At 38.6% G+C, this 20,190-nt stretch overlaps 2 protein-coding genes across 3 annotated transcripts in view; one reads left to right on the top strand and one right to left on the bottom strand.

The window, feature by feature from the left end:
* Positions 1–4: 4 nt before the first annotated feature.
* On the top strand, positions 5–700 carry MRPL57 (mitochondrial ribosomal protein L57). Its single transcript, XM_061133009.1, has 2 exons — positions 5–111; positions 218–700. Exon 2 carries the CDS (start codon positions 223–225, stop codon positions 529–531), a length of 309 nt encoding a protein of 102 aa, XP_060988992.1. The 5' UTR covers positions 5–111; positions 218–222; the 3' UTR covers positions 532–700.
* A 395-nt stretch (positions 701–1,095) lies between these two features.
* Positions 1,096–20,190, bottom strand: part of ZDHHC20 (zinc finger DHHC-type palmitoyltransferase 20) — a 60,018-nt gene continuing 40,923 nt past the window's right edge. Inside the window, exons 8-13 of one of the 2 annotated variants that reach the window (XM_061133007.1) lie at positions 14,118–14,250; positions 13,623–13,749; positions 8,846–8,935; positions 7,349–7,464; positions 5,882–5,959; positions 1,096–4,574 (exon numbers count right to left, since the gene is read on the bottom strand). In XM_061133007.1, the coding sequence (XP_060988990.1) occupies positions 5,922–5,959; positions 7,349–7,464; positions 8,846–8,935; positions 13,623–13,749; positions 14,118–14,250 (504 nt within the window). In that variant the 3' untranslated portion in view covers positions 1,096–4,574; positions 5,882–5,921. The remainder of the gene's footprint in view (positions 4,575–5,881; positions 5,960–7,348; positions 7,465–8,845; positions 8,936–13,622; positions 13,750–14,117; positions 14,251–20,190) is intronic. The other variant, XM_061133008.1, reaches the window with a different exon arrangement.

The raw sequence follows: 20,190 nt of genomic DNA, 5'->3' as shown, positions 1-20,190 counted from the left end.
ATAGGTGAAGCCTCACGCGAGGAGACGGCTGCGGGCTGGACGGGGCTCTTCCGGCACCGCACTTCCGGCGTCGTTCCCCGGCGTGCGGAGAGCGGCCCTGACGCGGGGCTGGTGAGTAGGGCGGCGCGGGGCGAGGCGGTTTGCGGGAGGTGGCGGGGCTCTCCTGTCCGTTTTCCCCCGTCTGGCGTGCAGTCAGTTCTTCTCTTCCCCTCGGCAGGCACCATGTTCCTGACCGGGCTCCTGTGCCGCGGCCGCATCCCCGGCCGGCAGTGGATCGGGAAGCACCGGCGGCCGCGGACCGTGTCGGCGCTGGCGAAGCAGAACGTGATCCGTCGCCTGGAGATAGAAGCGGAGAACCACTACTGGCTGAGCCGGCCTTTCCTCACGGCCGAGCAGGAGCGCGGTCACGCGGCGGCCCGCAGGGCGGCCGCCTTCGAGGCGCTCAAGGCGGCGCAGGTCGCCAAGTTCCCCGCGCACAGTCGGCTGGAGGACCAGCTCGACCACCTCAACGTCACCAGGAGGTGGTACTGACCGTGAGCCCCGCTGGCCCCCGGCCCCGCGAGCTCCACTGCCCACAGTGGGGGCTCGTTCGCCCCGGGTTACTCCCTCGCCTCCCTGAAGGACGGTGCGGACATGGCCTGCGTCACAGACGACACAAACGTCATTTGTACAAAGCCGTAATAAAGCTACCAACTGTGCTTTTGGAGCGTCAGTGCGAGATTCTTGTTGGGGCTTGATCACGCAGCCGTACCTTCTGTCAACAAGAATTGACTAAACGCAAATGGAAAAAACTAGCTTTTTCAGTTAAACAGACTCATAGAAATAACGTTTTCTGCTGAGCTTTACATCTAATAGTGGACAACTGAAAATTATGTTCAGTAAAAGCTAAATTAAAGCTTTTTTGATAAAGCCATCTATACCTTTGGCCTAGGTAAGCTACAGTGTTGTCACAGTCAAGTAATACTTGTGGTTAACCCAAATTAGTAGATTCTTATTTCTAACTCAGCACTGTATGTTACCAGATTTTCAAGATGGCAAAAATCATAGCTGTTCTTTCATTTTGTAAATATCAGTTTATAACAATAACAACAACTGTTCAAATACAGGACTTTATTTATTAATAAAGTAAATCATCGTCATGATTTCGGGAGAAAAGTTTTAATATGTTCAACCTTCATGTTAATGTAGGTTAGGCCACCCAAAGACAAAGCAAAGATATCAAAGTCATGGTCCAGGGTTACACTCATGAGAAACAAATACAAGACTTATGGGACTTGATAAGTACAAAGAAAGTAAACTGTATTCCAAATTCGTTTATATAAAAACATTAAAGATCACCTTAAAATAGTGTCCATCTTATGGGCATAGACTTATCTGCAATCGTACAAATATGATAAACTCAGCTAATCGCTTTCTGAAGCTTTTAATACAAATACAGTTCCTTGCTGCTTTATGCAACTCAACAAAATATAAAGTGAAGTTAGAAAAATATGGACCTTTCTGAATCTATATTGCATTTTAAATTTAAATTGGAAAATACAGTTCACATATGAAACATGATTTCAGGTTTACATATTAGCTGTATCATAGAATATTAAATATGGTCTTTATCTTGGCTGAAATGCAAAAATATGGTTAATTTCTCAACAGGTTAGTTAAAAATACTTTGCATTGATAGCAGTGCTAGTCCTAGAACAACATGTAAGCAAAACATTTGTAAATCATTTGTCTTCAGCGCTGCAAATATGCAGATCCTAACACTAAGCCCTTATATGCATCTGCTTTAAAGATGATGGAAGGGAATCTCACATAACTGAAAATCTGTAATTTAAGCAACGGGATAAACAGTCAAAATCTGCTTTCAACAGAAATAAAATTCAAGTAAACATTGCATATTTGATTTAAGCTAAGTTCAATTAACTTAGGACACGTTGGGTCATAACCACTAAATATGTAAAAGGATTTTAAAAACTCTTCCATATGCAAAGATGAAACTGCTTTTGTAAGCGGTGCAAGTTTAGTGACCACTAAGTTGCAGCTGCTCTTTGGTTTGGCACAGTGACAGTGGTCAGATGTCTCAGGTACTGAATATTCAAGTCAGTTCGTACCCAGGTAAAACCAAGTTTCCTGTCTTAATTTGTTTTTAATGGCAATGGCAAGACCTGAAATTCAACTTTACTTTCCTTAAATATCACAACTGTTTAAGTGCTTGAAGCAACAAAGATCCTACTAATACATTTTGACGGGGCTTTATTTTGACCATTTTACCCCACAGGTTGGCAGCACTGATCTGTAGCAGCTGAAATACCACGGAGACAGCCTTTCCTTGGTTCCCATCCCACTGCAGGCCCTTGCTGAATAGTCATTAACATGTACGAATAAACTTGGTCAATTATTATTTAAAATGTGGCAGACGTTGGCCATAAATTAATTAAACCAAAGGTAACAAAGGCTTTAGCTGAAAATTTCTGAAAAGGTGTATACTATGTTATTAAAAAAGATGATGTTAAATGACAGAAATTGAAAGAACTGAAAAAGACAAAAACACCAAAAATCACCGAGATAGGTTAAGGGGAAAATTAAGTTTCCTCAGTTGTTAATCCGGTGCATGCAAATCTTTTGACCTGAATATAGAAATGTCCATAAGAAGTACCAGGAGGACATTTCTGAAAGCAGGCATATACGTTTAAATATTTACCATTTCCTTATAATACGCAAACTGCCAGACTAAAGTGATGTTTCTGGTTGGAAACTGATACCCCTTAACTCTCATAAACATTTTCTAGAATCAAGATTATTAAGACTACTGTGTTGAAATAAAGGTAGAAGCCGTATTATAGTATTCCAAATTGTATTTTCAAAGCTAACTCATTCCTCTAGTTCAAAGGGGAAAAAAATTACTTCCTTTTAAAATCTAGTAATATAGCCCATGAAGTTAGACAAATCCTATAAACTAAACCTGTAGTAGATGGCTATAAAATTTATGCTATATTAGGAAATTACAGAGCTATCCCTAGTATACTGTTTGGCGTCCAAAAATATTTGTTGGGCAAATGTAAAGTAAGGTATTGTGCAGAATTATAATCAAAGAATGTTAAAGGTTGTCCCATCCAAATCATTCATAACAGCCCTTCCCCTACTCCCATTTTACAGAGAGAAAACTGGGCTATTTATAGATGCTGGTTAAAATCTACCCACTTCCAGCAGCAATCAATCATTTTAGTTTTGACTAAACAGTATAAACAGGATGGTACATTGTTTCTCCTTATAGGATATGAATTCTAATCTTTAAAGTTAACGCAGCAATTTCTGTCGCGTAGATTAGACTTCAAAAGGAAAAGGGGGTAAGTGTCTAGGCAGAAAGGGGTTGCTGTTAGGAAGTCAGATTTAAAATCCTGCATATGAAAGTGAAATCCATCTCAGAATGACTGCTTAGGTGAGAATTTGTTTCTTGACAGTGGCTAGGGTTAATTGTTATACTGAACAGTTTTACCCTCCATTCAAATGCATTTTAAGTTGCTGTCTAAGCTGTTATGGGATTAATGTAAAAAGTTTCAAAGCAAATTTCAGTCTTAAAATTGAAATTTGAAAAAAAAAATTGAAATTTGAAAGTCAAGTCAACAGCAGGTAACACTCTGAAAACATATTTTAACAGCTTACTTATAGCTTCTCTTTCTTTTTCCTTCTAGTCACTTCAACTCAATCCTGTATTGAGTATTTCTATAGCACATGTCCAGCTTTTCTATAGCTTTTCTATAGCATGTCCACATTTCTATAGCACATAACCTTTGTTTCCCTACCCGTATAAATACCCACGCAAGTTCAACAAAAAAGTGCATTAAAAGCAGACACAAATAAAAAATTTCTTACACTGCCAAATTTTCTTTAAGCCTTGGGCACAAAACTACAATTGGTTTAATTAATGCTTAGAACTAAGCCTTCAATGAATTATACAAATGTGCTCCAAATGATTATATTTAGGTATCTAAATCCCTCTGAGTGTTATTTTATAGCCAACAATAAAAAAATCTGTTAAAAATGTTGAAAAGTATAAAACAGTAACTATAAATTAGCAAACACCAAATTTTTTTTTTAAAAAGCAGTTATTTTCTTTCTTACACAGTACAAGCAGCAGTAATTTGCATATTATTATTCACTTTCAGCCACCATACTGACCTAGATGTACTTCACTTAAGTTTTTAGCTTGTGTTTCTAGAGTGAAAATTTATATGGATACTAAGAAACAACTCTAATAATGTAACCCAGGTATCAAAAAAATGCATATGTCATGTTAACATGTGACCTGATAGCTCATATTATGGCATCTCATGTTATTATGAGAAAATGTTACTTCCAAAGGAAAATGAAGTCTCTTTTGTAGCTGTGAGTCAGTGCTGAACAAATGGGCTCATTTAAGATTAAGGCATCTTCCCGCTCTGGAGCAGTGCTTCTGTGGATCCAACAATCCGTACAAAGGTTTCCTTTTTTAAAAAATATATCTTCTTTTATACTTCAATTATTTCATCCCATTGATCAGAAAACAAAATATCAGTCCACAATATGTTTTTGTAAACCTACAAAACCAGAGACAATTTAATTATTAAAACTTGATTTTATATTTCTGAAAATAAGATTGATTAAACAGTTCTCTGGGCTAAGGTATAAAGCTGCTAATATAACAAGAAAGGAAATACTTTAATTCTACTAATATACTCTTAATAATAATAATAAAGGTTTTTAGAAGCTGAAGACAAGGGCCAGATCACGGACTGTCTCCCTGAAGCCATCACATGAGCATTTTAATAGAGACCGAGGCTTACACTTTTCCCTTACTGTTAACCCGGGCCTAAGCTGAGGAGACTGCTACTGGATGTCTGTGGGAATTTCGGTGAGGATTCTTAAATAGGAGCATGAGCCATCATTCCACCTATACGCAGAAGAGCAGAGCCAGGACCAGGAGCCCTGTCTGAGGAGGATCAGCTCTCCCTGGGGCAGCCGGTGACATGTGATTATCGCCTGTGGCTCAGGCTGCCCCCTGCCTGCTGGGAATCCCAACGGGCTGGTGATGTGCACATGGGCTCCAGGTCCTTGTAAGGAACTGAATGCTAATGACAGACACCCAGGAGGCAGCAGATGTCCCTAGGTGAGATTACAGGTAAGAAAAGGACAACTGGGGTAATAGAGGTGTGCTGTCTTACACCGCTCAGTGTGTATACTTTGTTAGGCAGCAACAGGGAACCAATAAACACCACACGCGGGTTTTAAAAAAACCTAACAGCTGCACGTGATGCTTCTGAGCCAGTGAGCTTAGCTTCCAGCTGACACGTGCACAGCTGTCTTCTCGAGGGCTCAGTGTCCCTGCGGGTCAGTGTCAGCGTCAGCACTGCCCTCACAAGGGCTCCTAGTCCTATTTAAGTCAACCTCCTCTGGCTACTGTTGCTGGGCACAGAGACATCACTGGCCTGGGTACAGACAGAGAACTGCTTTCTGCTGCATCTTTTACCAAGTAAATAACATCAATGAACCTCTTAAGTCTCACTCACTCTTTTATGGATCAAATTTCTTCAGCACTGGGCAAAAGTCACCTTTTCCCCTTAAATAAATTGATAAGGTACCATTTACTGAAAAGGTTAGTTGTCCATATACCAATCCTAAACAATTTTTCTTCATTTCTTCATTAATCTACCAATAAATACTTAGTAAGACTGTGCTAGGAATGGGAAGAAAACTGGGAGGTAGGCAGCTGTGACCTTTCAATCTGTCCTGAGCTATTTGATACTATAATGGAAAGAATGAGAAAGACTCAACTGCAGACTCTCTTGAGAGTATGACATGCAAATAAAGGGCAATTTTTGGAGAAATTACCTTTATACTGTCTTACCTTGCTCTTATTCAATTGGTTAGTTATGAACTAGTGGTACTCAATTTTCTATTGCCACTGTTACATGGTTATTTGTCCCTGTAAGCACATAATTATATATGACATGACAGAAAAAGAAGTATTAGGTTCCTAGCTAAATGTTAAAATTGACGATCACAGTAAAACCAAGTCTTATGTAAGCACTAAATAGGTTTCTGGTACCAACCATCTGTCTGCTGTTAGAACCCAGAAGGAAGGAAAGCAGTGCTAAGATTTGCAAGTCTGGTTTTCACACTAGGTGAAAATGTCCACTGGCTCTAAAGATGTTTAGCAGCAGTCATTTCAAGTCCAAAAACCTGATTTTCCCTTGACTTCATACTGAGGGGCAAATAACCTGGATGAAGGCCTTAATGATGATCAGTTAAGAGAATTTAAATGCTGCTGAAAGCCAAAACAATAAGAAGTCAGAAATTCTGACAATAAGTTTTCAAGTTTTAGGCTCTTTCTTACAGTTAGTTACAAATTGATTGTTAGTTACAAATAGATCTGAATGTCCAAACCATTTTCCTAGAGTGCAAGAAGAATATTATTACTAGTGTTATTAAGAACCACAGACATGTATAAAGCTAGTAAATGGTCAGACTACCTATTACAAACTCAGGCCTGACTCAAAATCCCACTTCTATCTTACCAACTGTTCTAGAACGTATCCACAAATTCATGAAATGATTAAGAGTCATCACTAAAAGGTTAAAAATATACTCAGTGAACTCTTTTTATACTAAGAAAAGACAGCCATAGAGTACAAGGCATTCCAAAATTATTATCTTTTCAGGGACTTCCCTTAGGGTCCAGGGGTTAAAGACTTCACCTCCCAATGCAGGGGGTGTGGGTTAGATCTCTGGTCAGGGGGCTAAAATCCCACATGCCTTGTGGCCAAAAAACCAAATCAAAACAGAAGCAATCATAATGAGTTTAATAAAGACTTAAATTATTTTCAAATAAGCGAAAGCTATGACCCTAAAGAATAACCTTGTTTAAACATTATCCAGAATATTGTGCCTAAACAACTTTCCACATCTGAGGTGATGAAATACATGGCTGGATAACAACAAGGAAAAACAAAAAACTGTGAACAGAAAGAAAACACTACACTTCCTCACTGAACCTTCACCTCCGTGAAAGCTCCAAGTCAACACTAACAACCCACAAAGAAGACATTTTATTAAAAAGTTTCAAATATTCTAGTATTTTAAAATATCACATAAGTGTATTTTGCTTCCACTACACTTCCTCAATGAACCCTCGCCTCCATGAAAGCTCCAAATCAACACTAACAACCCACAAAGAAGACATTTTATTAAAAAGTTTCAAATATTTTAGTATTTTAAAATATCACATAGTGTATTTTGCTTTTTCCACATTTATTAAGTCTGGTGGCTTTCATTTTAAGCAGATGAAGCAATGTTTTCAGATGACAAGCATTACCTGATCCGCCAACACCTTCTTCAGATCCACTCTCCAGCCACTGAGAGTCACTGTCCAACAGGCGGTTTTTTGATTCACTAAGCGGTTTGATAGGAAAGGGCTGATTTGAGCCAATACTGAAAGAAGAGCAAATCATTCAGTAAAGAGTTTAATGCTCGCTAAGGGTACTTAATTAATAAGCAGCAAATTAGTATTCCTTTTCCTAAATACGTAAGGGCAACGCATGAGATCTCAGCACTCTGAAAAAACTCCATCTTCAAAAGAAAAATATGCCCCCAACCCCCGATTAAATGGCTCCCTAGACCCAAGAATCTGTACTCAGCACTGCCAATGAAAACAATTAGGCAAAAGAAAAATAGCTTCAGAGGCCAATCTGAAATGTGTTTAACGTGTTAATGTTAATCAAGAGCTGTAAGGTAGCACAGAACAGGTGAGGATCTAGGTCTGTGGCTAGGACAAAAAATTACCTGTCATTTCCCAAGTTTTCTGCTTTCTACCTCTGCAGTATAGATCTAAGGGGGGAAAAATGATTCAGTGATTCAGTGCAGACTTATTTTTCTAGCTATGAGATCCAGGGAGGGAGGGAGTGGAGGAACACAAGAAGGAGGAAAAGGGAACTAATATTTTGGGGTACACACTATGGGCCAGACACTGCGCTGGGTGCTTTCATAATCGCCAGCTTCACAACAACCCCGGAAATAGGAGGAATCCTTCTTTCAAAGAGCTGGCAGTCGAGGCTCAGACTAAGTAACTTGTTCAGGCCCACAGTAAATGTTAGAGCTGTGAGGTCCCAAGGCCTTAGGTTCTAGGTTCTAAGGCCATATTCTAACAAATGTAATCTGTGACCCCTTCTCCTCCACAGTTTATTTCTGGAGTAAATACGTTTCAAGTGTTTCACTTTGACAGAGGTACCTCTATCTACTTTAAAATTTCATCTAAAATGAACTATTTCTCTGAATTTATGAATCAGTGTGCTTGCCATACAAACTCTCAGAAAATATCCTCTAAGATGAATAAGAAAAATTTTTGTATTTGTATTTTTGAATCCTCATTCATATTATTTTCACAGTGCAGTTAAAATCTGTTTATCAAAATAAAATGGAGAATAGTACAATGACTAACTTCTTTGAAAATAATTGATAGAAACCAACATAATCAAATCTCAAAAGAGTCTCTGTTTCCAGGAAGACGCAGCACAGGTAGGGAAGCCATGCTTCCTTCTCTGCCCAGACACTTCCAGTGACATAAGCCTGTCTTGGCCCAACTACTAACAGCAGGCATTCATTTTCTTACTCTCAAAGTGTTCCAGTTTGAATGGTTACCAAGCATATCAGCTGTATGCATACACTGACCCTCAGTTAAAAACCTGAACAGAATTTATCTTTCCTGTCTCTGCCGGCTTGTCACATTCCTACTGGATTTATCTAAGTGTAACACACACACACACAAAGATTGCTTTGTAATGAATTCTGAAAAACTTAACAACAAGAAGCACACCTTCTGGCACTTTCACTTTGGTTTGAGACAGAAGCTTGCTCTGGATCCGTCCCCACAAGGCGAGTTGGAAAACTGCAGCCGTCACCCTGGCTGCATAATGAAAAATACCAGTGATAATTTAATCATGTCAAGTTAAATCAAAGTGGTCAAATTTAACATCTATTTTTCAAAAGCATGGTATAAAGAGATTACTGTAACTTGTCATTTCAGAGAGTTATTTCTAAGATTTCTAATTCAGAGGGTTATTAAACTTCACTGAGGAAGTAACTCTTTTATAATTTACATGCAATTAAAAACAATATTTTCTATGACTATTAAAATAACAATGACTACTAAAGTTATGATACTTTAAACACATAGATTCAAACATCTGGATAACTGACTTGCCTGTCACCATCACTTAAGATATCACAGATGCTCAAACTGAAATTCAAGATGTAAATTTCATATATTTATTCATTCAACAACATTCATTAAATAAATATTTACTGGATGGTTTAAGTACCATTTTAAATGCTAGGGACATATCACTGAATAAAAGAAAAGAAAATCTAAAAAAGTACAGCTATGCCTCACTTCCACATTCTTAAAACATCAAAACTATGTCCAGCAGGGAGTTCCACTTCCAGCCAAGATGGATTAATGGGAAGATGTGACCTGCTGTCAAACAGTTGACAGACAACTGTTTTCCTAAGAGGCCGCACAGAACCGCAGTGTCTAAGAGAAGTGAAGCCAGCCAAGGAGTCACAGTTTCTGCCAGAGCCTGAGCACCAGCGGGTGGGGGTAGGGAGGGGCTGTGCTGGTGAGCAGGGCAAGGTCTCGCTGAACTGAGGGGACAGAGCTGAGCAAGAGGAAGATGTGCAGAGAAAGGGCTCCATCAATCTGCACGGCGCTCTACTTGAGCCTTGAGATGAATTCTCAGCCATGCGCATGAATCTGGGAAAAGAGCAACTGCAGAGTGGAGCTGCAGCGCACGGCCAGCCTATCAGCTGTATGCATCCAGCTCTGCTGGACCCGCCAGAGCAGAGAGACAGCACTGAACACGGGGATCTGGTGGGGGCCCAGTGGGCTCTCACCTTTGTTGTAGGATTAACTTGCCTGAGAGAAAACGCTACTCTACACCAACCTAGCAAAGGTTAAAACAAGCCTCACGAGGACTCAGCTGAAACTCAAGTAACTTGACAGTCTGCCAAAACAAAATCCAACATTCTTTAAAGGGAGACAAATTTTAAATCCTCAGAATCTGAAATGTCCACCATCCAATCAAAAATTACTAGCATTAAAAAAAAAAAAAAGTCAACAGAAAAGGTTTAGAAATGACCATGAAAACCGGAAATATAGACTTAAATGAAGAGAAATGTAAGATATGAAGAATGAACCAGATCGAACTTCTGAAGCTGAAATATATATATATATCTAAAATCTGAAATAAAAAACCTCACTGGATGAGCTTAACAGTAGACATTACAGAAGAAAAGATCAGTGAACTCACAGACATGTGCCAGTAGAAACTATCCAACTTAAAGCAAAGAAAGAAAGATGGAAGAGGGAAGAGAGGGACAACAGCAACAACCAGTGGGTCTCAAGGAATGTTTTAAGAAGAACCTGAAAAGCTAGTGGGGGGAGGGCACCAGAAGAGGGAAGCAGGCAGCAAAAACAATTGAAAATTATATCAAAATTACTCAGACTTGATGGAAACTAAAATTTCATAGATCCAAGAAGTCTAATGAACTCCAAAGAGGATAAACATAGGGAAAAGCATACAGAGGAACATAATAAGCAAACCACTTGTAACCAGTGATACAGTCACAGTCTTAAAGGAGCCAGAGAAGGGGAGAGACAAAGAGTAATTTACAGGCACACCTCATTTTATTGTGCTTCATTCTGCTCTTGGCAGATACTGTGATTTTTTTTTTTTTTTTTTTTTGGGACCATAGTCAAGGCAAGTCCAAACCCCTGGATTCAACCTTCAACTGGTGATGGATGGGGAGCTGGGAGCTAAATGCCCCAGTGCCTTTGTCTGTGAGTTGGAACAATTCTGTCTCCCACCACTCTAAGCAGCCAAGTTGCCTAAGCAGTAACTTGTTAACACAGTTTTCATTGGCTTCCTTCCCTCTCTGTCTCACTTCTTCACTCCCTACAAATATTTTCCTGGGATGACTTATAAAATAAAACTCCTTCCACTCAAATCCTTCTCAGAGTCTGCTACCAGGGAATCTAAACTATGACACTTACCAGAAACATCCTTCTAATTACTGAAAAATATATTTACTCCCTGGAAATGGCAACCCACTCCAGTATTCTTGCCTGAAGAATCTTCATTGACAGAGGAGCCTGGCAAGCTACAGTCCATGGTGTCACAAAAAGTTGGACACAGCTGAAGTGACTTAGTAAGCATGAACCCATAAAATTCCTAGCTAATACTATAAACCCTGGATTACCCCATATGGTAGCACTATCTACATGCATGACAATTTTGAGGACTTGAAATACATCTGGCCCAAATTTGAGATGTGCCATAACTATAAGATAAGATACACAATAGATTTCAAAGACAGCAAAAAACATCATTTGTCTCATTAATGATTTTTATATTGTTTATATGTTAATATAGTATTTTGGACACACTGGTGTAAAAATGTCTTACTGATATTATCTTCCTTTTAAAACAGCTACTACAAATTTACCTTTACAGATGTGGTTCACTTTATATTTCTATGGACAGGACTGCTATAACCAAAGGCTCTGGCACCACAAATCTCTCACATTCAAGAAAGTGAAAGGTTGTTGCTGAACGATAAGACGCGGGATTCTTGGCCTCCGGAGGAGATGAATTCAATCCGGGGCCAGAGACGAGGCTGGATCGCTCAGAGCTTTTGTGTAATAAAGTTTTATTAAAGTATAAAGGCGATAGAGAAAGCTTCTGACATAGGCATCAGAAGGGGGCAAAAGAGTACCCCGATACTGTGATTTTTATAAATTAAAGGCTTGAGGCAACCCTGCACTGAGCAAGTCTTCCAGTGCCATTTTTTCCAACAGCATTTGCTCATTTTACATCTCTGTGTCACATTTTGGTAATCCTTGGACTATTTCAAACCCTCCATTAGCAAAAAGATCACGACTTGCTGAAGGCTTAGATAACGATTAGCAGTGTTTAGCAATAAAATATTTTTAAATCAAAGTATGTACATTGTCCTTTTTTAAAAAAGATCTAATGTTATCAAACACTTAACAGTCTATGGTTAGTATAAATATTGCTTTTAGATGCACTGGGAAACCAAAAAATTCGTATGACTCACTCTATTGTGATATTCGCTTTATTGTGGGGGTTGGGAACCACACCCGCACTATCACTGAGGTGTGGCTGTACAAACAGTGGAATAAAGGTATTAATAACAGGGAGGCTGATTTACTGACACAAACAACACAAGCCAGAGGATAAGGGAACGATATCTTTAAAGAAGAGAAAAAAAAAAACCCAAAAAAACACAGGAGCCAATAAAACCAATTGCCAACACTGAAATTTCTGTTTAGGAGAAAATAACCTTAAAAAATGAGTCTGGGTTCCAATCAGTCAAGAGTGGCCAAACCTGAATATGAAAGACAACCGATAAAGCACACAGAAGACGCTGGTGTGCTTCAAGGTGAAACAGGAAGACGGAAGGAGAAGTGAGCTGCCCACCAGTGAGCCAAGGTAGAGACCCCGCGGGCCGCAGACATGCAGCTGTGGGAAGGGGGTGGCAGGAGAAATACTTGAAGAAGTAGTGGTTAAAGGTATTTTTCCAAATTTGATGAAAGTTTAAGTTACAGATCCAAGAAGCTCAACAATCCTAAGCACAAGAATCATGAAGAAAATAACATCATTTGCATGAAACTAGTGATAAACAAATTGTATCAAACTAGAGGTAAACAAAATCTTAAAAGTGGGCAGAGAAAAAAGTCATATTACACAAATAGAAAAAAGATAATGTCCACAAACGTCTCTTCAGAAAAAATGCAAGCAACGTCTACAATTCTATACCAAGCAAAAATGCCTATCAAATATGAAGGCAATTGAGAAATTCCCTGGGAGTCTAGTGGTTGGGACTCTGTACTTCCACAGCCAGGGCCCAGGTTCAGTCCCTGGTCAGGGAATTAAGATCCCACATGGTTTGGCAAAAAAGAAAAAGAAGGCAAATATGTCATTTCCAAACAAATAATAAGCAATACAGTTAATTAAGGGAAAAAAGAAAAAGGAACCCACAGCACTTATAAATATGGTACTTGAATTTGAAATACTTTTTCCTTTTTTATAATGACTTTTGTGTATGGATGGCCTAGGATGGCTGAAAATTTGGGAGAAAAGGAAATTAAGAATCACTTTGAGCATATATTCTCATTTAAATTTGAGGTAAAAACTGCACTATGTGTTGGGTCTTCTTTAAGATACAACAGATTATATAACCTGTACTGGAAAAATCTCTGAAGATATGGCTAATACATTCTTATGATTCTTTACTTTAAAAACTTATTTTCATTTTGAAGGATATGGAGTGATTATTATTTTCTATGAATCATCTTTTTCCCCCTAATTCTCACTCAAATACATGCCCAAACTCTCCTTTGTCCATAAAAAAATATGAAAAACAAAATATTTATGTAATCAAGATATTCTGAGTTTTCATTCTCAAGGCTCATAATGTTATAATATACTGGATTCTCTGAATCCTAAGACATGTAACCAGAGAGAGACTGTCACAGATTCCATAATATCTGAGACATGCATTTTAGAAGCTACCTTGAAAATATTGGAAGCAGCCAATATTTCTTTTCATCGCCAAAGACTTGTCTCCAGTTTTTATTGCATCCAAGTGAGAAACCATTTCCATCAGCTCCATATGAAAACGTGGGTGCACGGAATGATTCTGTTTAGATATATTTAAAAAAGAAGAGTTAACCTATTTGAAAATTATAAGAGGGAAGAAAAGTACCAATTTTTTTTGCTTTATATCTGATATTAAAAACTATAATTTAAAATAAATACCATATTGTAACACTTAAAAATGAGTTTCTAAAACTTTTCTGGGAAAACATATAACCTATGAATATTTCATCACCTTTATAAAATCTACTAAAGTATGTTCAATATATCTTACATATATATATATTTAAGATATTCTATCTCTTGCAACTTCACTCATTCATTATGTATGAATTTCCTACTGTGTGTCTTATGGCACAGTTCTAAAGTTTTGGGATTCCTAAATAATTATAACTTACGTAACCTACTTACCTATGGTTGTTCTGTTTTTTCCAACTAGCCAGCAGTGGTAGCTGAGAAGTGACAATACGCTGATGAAGAACATCGTAGACACAAAGAAAAGAAAAAGTACGTGGAATTTTGCACGTGTATCTGTGAGTTCATTCTGAGAAAAGAGAAGAGAAGAATTACTTAGAGAATAGTCAACCTCTAAAATATACTCTTATTATTTGGTTCTTTTTAATGACTATTGAATTCACCAAAAAAAAAAAAAAAAAAAAGCCAGGTATGAGAAGTAATAAAATAAATTAGATAATACATCCAAAAGCAACATGTCCCAAAGCAGACAGCTGGTACTACCAAAGGGGCTTGCTTACATGTCAGGAAGAGTCACTTTAAAAACTGCTGTTAACAATAAATAAAAAAAAAAAAAAAAAAAAAAAAAACTGCTGTTAAATTTTAGCAACACTTTCAGTAATAAAAAGATGAACATTTTACTCAACATTTTTCTTTTACAGTTTATACATATATTTAAGCTTGCCCCCAAATCTAGCATACATGAAGGTTTTCTCCATCTAAGCTAAAATATTTGCTTGTGGTAGTTATGTATGCTGCTAACCAGAAGCTAGCTGTGATAAAGCTCTTGTTGGACTTCCCTAGTCTCTGTTCTTGGAACAAACATACTGGGAACAGGCTAGCCCTGGAGCTGCTTCCATGCCTACCTTTAGAGTCCTTGTGCATTCCTACAGAGCCTTTCCTGGTAATTCCCAGTTCTAGTATATAAATTTGCCACAAGGTATTAGTGAATGAAAACAGCATCTCTGTTACCTATCCTAATGGTCATATTCATCTCAACGGAAGCACATATTCACCTAGAAGTGAGGATCTAGCAAGGGGAGAAGCAGCAGCCTCGGGTAGTCCCTCTCACAGTACAGGCCAACCACAGCCTCAGAGAACACGAGCTGCTCCTGTTTGACTTAAATACTGTTCATAGGCTAGTGAAGTGAAAGTGTTAGCTGCTTAGTCATGTCTGACTCTGCGAGCTCATGGACTGTAGCCTGTCAGCCTCCTCTGTCCATGGAATTCTCTAGGCAAGAAAATTGAAGTGGGTCGCCACTCCTTTCTCCAGGAGATCTTCCTAATCCAGCGATCGAACACACATCTCTTGCACTGCAGGCAGATTCTTTACCATCTGAGCCACCAGGGAAGCCAGGCTAAGTGGCACGTTTTTAGCGTTAGGTATTTCTGACACCTATCTTTTCCTCTTGTCTTCTAGAGGAAACACAACTCCTTTTAAATACAAGTGATTCTTCTACCTCCCCATCTTGCAAAGCAAATGAGTATTATACATATTCACTATAAATGTCACAAAAAAAGATGGCAAGAATGTCAGGGCAATAATGTATTTTACCTTTGGACAACTCTCTGTAGATTTCCTGCGGCAAAGCTTGTACAAATAGAGACAGTGTATTAAGAAACCACTTTTTATACAAAATTATCCTGCTATTGTTGTAAACCTTTCATGTCTTGAAGGGTCACTAAGTTGTAGCTCTTTAAACGTCACTGATGACATTTTCTCAAAAAACCACAAAAGACAAGGACATTCCGCTCTCCAAGCACATTTAGGGTACACTTTACACACCCCTTCACAAAGTTTTTAAAACAGATTTGTATCCAGGAAAGAATAAAATTAATTTTGCTTAGCACATAGCTTTTTAGCAAACTTCTGATGAGCGCTTTCTAAAAATCAGACCTGGTCCCTTCTGTCCCGCCTCACTGGTGGGCAGCAGCCTTGGGAGAGGTGCCCTCACTTACCATCTGGTCTACTTCCTGCACAGCAACCTGAGGAGCCCTGAGGAAGTCAGATGGCCTCACCCCTCTCTGCTCCCCACTCTGACCCTGGAAACACCCCTGAAGGCCCTCTCCCCTGGGGACTCCTCGTGGGCTGCACAAGCCTCCCCCTGGCTCAGCCTCACGAGCCTCCTGGCACTGGCTCCTCCTCTTGGGCTTTGACTCTCTAAAGTTTACATGCTTCCTCTGAGACGTTCTTCTCTCAGATATCCACTAAGTTCCATCCTATCTTTGTCAACTATTACCTTCTTACTGAGGCCTAACATGACATTCCATTAGTTTTAGGAGCTCAACATAACGATTTCACACACGTCTGTAACTGTAAAACGATCACGACAGTAAGTCTAGCTGACATCCAACACCACACAGTCACAGAATTTGTTTTCTTCTGAATGAGACCTTTCGAAGTCTAACTCTTAAAGACTTTCAAATATACTTACTGATTATAGTGACCATGTTGGACATTACATCTCCAGACTTATTTTGACCACCTTCACCCACTTTACCCATCCTCTATCCCATACTTCTGACAACCACCAAAATGTTCTTTTTGTCTATGAGGCTTCTTTTTTTTTTTTTTTAATTCCACATATAAGTTAGATAATATGGTATTTTTCTCTGACTTGATTCAATTAACATAATGCCCTCGAGGTCCATCTGAGTTGTCATAAATGGCATGACTTCCTTCTTGTTTTATGGTAGAAGAATATTCCATTGCACATTTTTAAAATTTTGTTTCTTCTTGGTTGTGCTAGCTCCTTGCTGCTGTGCACGGGCTTTTCCTAGTTGCAGTGAGTGGGGGCTACTCTTCACTGCAGTACACAGGTTTCTCATTTGTGGTAGCTTCTCTGGCTGGGGAGCATAGGCTCTAGATGTGTGAGATTCAATAGCTGCAGCACATGGGCTCAGAAGTTGTGGTGCACGGGCTTAGCTGCTCGATGGCATGGAGCATGAGTCAGGGATTGAACCCGTCCCCAGCATTGGCAGGCGGATTCTTATCTACTGGACTAAAAGTGAAATTCTTCACAGCATATTTATACCACAAGTTCTTCATCCACCAATGTAAACTTAAGTGTTCTCATGTCTTGGCTGTTGTAAATAACCTGTGACACAGGGGTGCAGGTATCTTTGTCAGTGTTTTCGTTTCCTCTGGATGTATTCCCAGAAGCAGAATTTCTGGATCATGTGATACGACAGTTCTAATTTTAATTTTCTGAGGACTCCTCATACCATTTTTCATAATAGCTGCACTAATTTACATTCCCACCAACACACAATGGTTTTGCCAAAACTTGTTATTTCTTGTCTTTTTGATAACAGTCATTCTAACAGGTATAAGGTGATATCTTGTTTTAAAAAAATACTTTCACTTATTTATTTGGCTGTGCCAGGTCTTAGCTGTGGGATGCAGGATCTTTAGTTGTGGCACGTGAACTCTTAGCTGCAGAATGTGGGAACAAGTTTCCTGACCAGGGATCAAACCCGGGGCCCTTGCATTGGGAGTGTGGAGTCTTAGCTATTGCAACCTACAGGGAAATACCGCTGCTGTGGTTTTGACTTGCACCTCCCTGATGATTAGTAACCCTGAGCATCTTTTCTTGCATCTGTCGGCTATCTGTATGCATTCACTGGAGAAAGGTCTATTCAGACCCTCTGATCATTTTAAATCTGGTTGTTTTGTCTCATTCTTGCTATTAAGTTGTGAGTTCTTTATATATTTTGGATATTACCCCTTATCAGATACATAATTTGCAAATATTTTCTTCCATCCAGTAGGCTTTTTATTTTGTTGATAGTTGCCTTTTCTGTACAGAAGCTTTCAGTTTGATGTGGTCTCACTTGTTGAGTTTTCCTTTTGTGGCTTTTATGTTTGGTGTCAAATCCAAACAAGTCACTGCCAAGGCTGATGTCAAGGAGCTTGCTCCCGTGTCTTCTAGGTTTATGATTTCAGCTTTCACGTTCAAGTCTTTAGGAGCTGATTTTTGTCCATGATGGAGGATTAATGCTTAGTTTCATTATTCCACATGTGGCTGTACAGGTGTTCCAACATGATTTACTGAACAGACTTTTTCCCATTGTATATTCTTGGCTCCCTGTCATAAATTAATTGATGCTTGGGTTGATTTCAGGGCTCTCTTATTCTGTTCCATTGATCTATGTGTCTGTTCTTATGCCAATAACATACTCCTTTGATTACTATAGATGTGTAATATAGGAAGCAAAATACCTCTACCTTTGTTCTTCTTTTTCAAGACTGTTTTTGTCATTTGCAGCTTTTTGTGGTTCCATACAAATTTTAGGCTTGTCCTACTTCTGGAAAAATGTTACTGGAATTTTGATGGGGATTGCAATGAATCTGCAGATTACTTTGGGTAGTATTTATATATGGTATTGATATTTTAAACAATATTAATTTTTCCAATCCATGAGCAGAGATTATTTTTCCATTTATTTGGGTCTTCTTCAGTTGCTGTCATCAATGACTAATACCTTCCAGTGTACAGATCTTTCATCTTTTCAGTTAAAGTTATTCCAAGGTATTTTATTCTTCCTGATGCAATTGTAAATGGGACTGTTTCCTTAATTTCTCTTTCTAAAAATTTGTTATTAGTGTACAGAGAGGCAACTGATTTTTGTACATTGGTTTTGTATCATACGACTTCAATGAACTTGCTTATTAGCTAACAGGTTTTTTTTTTGGTAGCATCTTTAGGATTTTCTAACATAATATGTCCTCGGCACACAGAGACAGCTTTACTTCTTCCTTTCATATTTGGATGCATTTTATTTCTTTTTCTTGCCTAACTGCTCTGGCTAAGACCTTCCGTACTATGTTGAATAAAAGTGGCAAGACTAGGTATCCTGGTTTAGTTCCTGATATGAGAAGAAAGCTTTCAGCTTTTCACCACTGAGTACGATGTCAGCTGTAGGCTTGTTAATATATGGCCATTAAACTGAGGTACGTCCCCGCTACACTCACTTTGTTGACTGTTTTTACCGTAAGTGGATGTTGAATTTTATCAAATGCTTTTTATGCATCTATTGAGATGATCCTATAATTTTTATCCTTCATTTTGTTAATGTGGTGTGTCACACATACTGCTCTGCAGATGCTGAACCATCCTTGCATCCCTGGAATAAATCTTACTTGATCAGGGTGCATGTGGTCCTTTTAATGTATTGTTGAATCAGGCTTGTTAATATTTTACTGAGAATTTTAAAAAATCTACGTTCAATGGGGATTTTGGCCTGCAATTTTCTTGTGGTGACCTCGTCTGGTTTTGGTATTAGGATAATATTGACCTTATAAAATGAGTCTGGAGGTGTTCTCTTGTCTACTTTTGGAAAGAGTGTGAGTTAGATCAGTGTAGGCTGTTCACCTGTGAAGCCACAGGTCCTGGACTTTTGGAGGTTTTTGATTACTCAATTTCTTCACTATTAATCAGTCTGTTTGATTTTCTCTTCCTTCATGATTGGTCTTGGTAGGTTGTATGTTTCTAGGAATTTATCCATTTCTTCTGGGTGTCCAATTATTTGGCATATAATTGTTCATAGAAGTCCCTTTGACCCTTTGTATTTATCAGCTGTAATGTCTCCTCTTTCGAGTCCCCTCTTTCTTTTTCTTCTTGGTGAGACCAGCTGAAGGTCTCTCTATTCTTTAAGAAACCCAGCTCTTAGTTTTAGTTACCTTTTTAGTTTCTATTTCACTTATTTTCACTCTGGTCTTTGTTATTTTCTCCCTTCTATGAACTTGAAGCTTTGTTCTTTTTCTAGTTCTTTGAGGTGTAAAGTTAGGTTATTTGAGATCCTTTCTTACTTCTTTAACATAGGTTTATCTCTATAAAGTTCCCTCTTAGAACTGCTTCTGCTGCATCCCAGAACTTTTTTTTTTTTTCCCCAGAACTTTTTTTATGTTGTATTTCCATTTTCATTTGTCTCAACAGTTTTTGATTCCTTCTTTGACCAAATGGTTGTTCAGCTGCATGTTGTTTAATCTAAATATATCCGTGAATTTTCCAGTTTATTTTTCTTAAAATTGATTTCCAGTTTCATACCATTGTGGTTAGAAAAGATGCTTGCTATCATTTCAATATTCCTAAAATGACAAGACATGTTTTGTGACCTAACACATGACCTATCACAGAGGATGTCCCATGTGCACTTGAGAAGAACATGTATTCTGCTGCTTGTGGATGGAGTGCTCTGTCCATTAAGCACCTCTGGACTAAAGTGCCATTTAAGTCCAATACTTCTT

Source organism: Dama dama, chromosome 30, assembly GCF_033118175.1.
Source record: "Dama dama isolate Ldn47 chromosome 30, ASM3311817v1, whole genome shotgun sequence".
NCBI classification, from domain to species: domain Eukaryota; kingdom Metazoa; phylum Chordata; class Mammalia; order Artiodactyla; family Cervidae; genus Dama; species Dama dama.
Note: the sequence above shows the minus strand (reverse complement) of the source record. Positions and strands in the feature narration are given on the sequence as shown.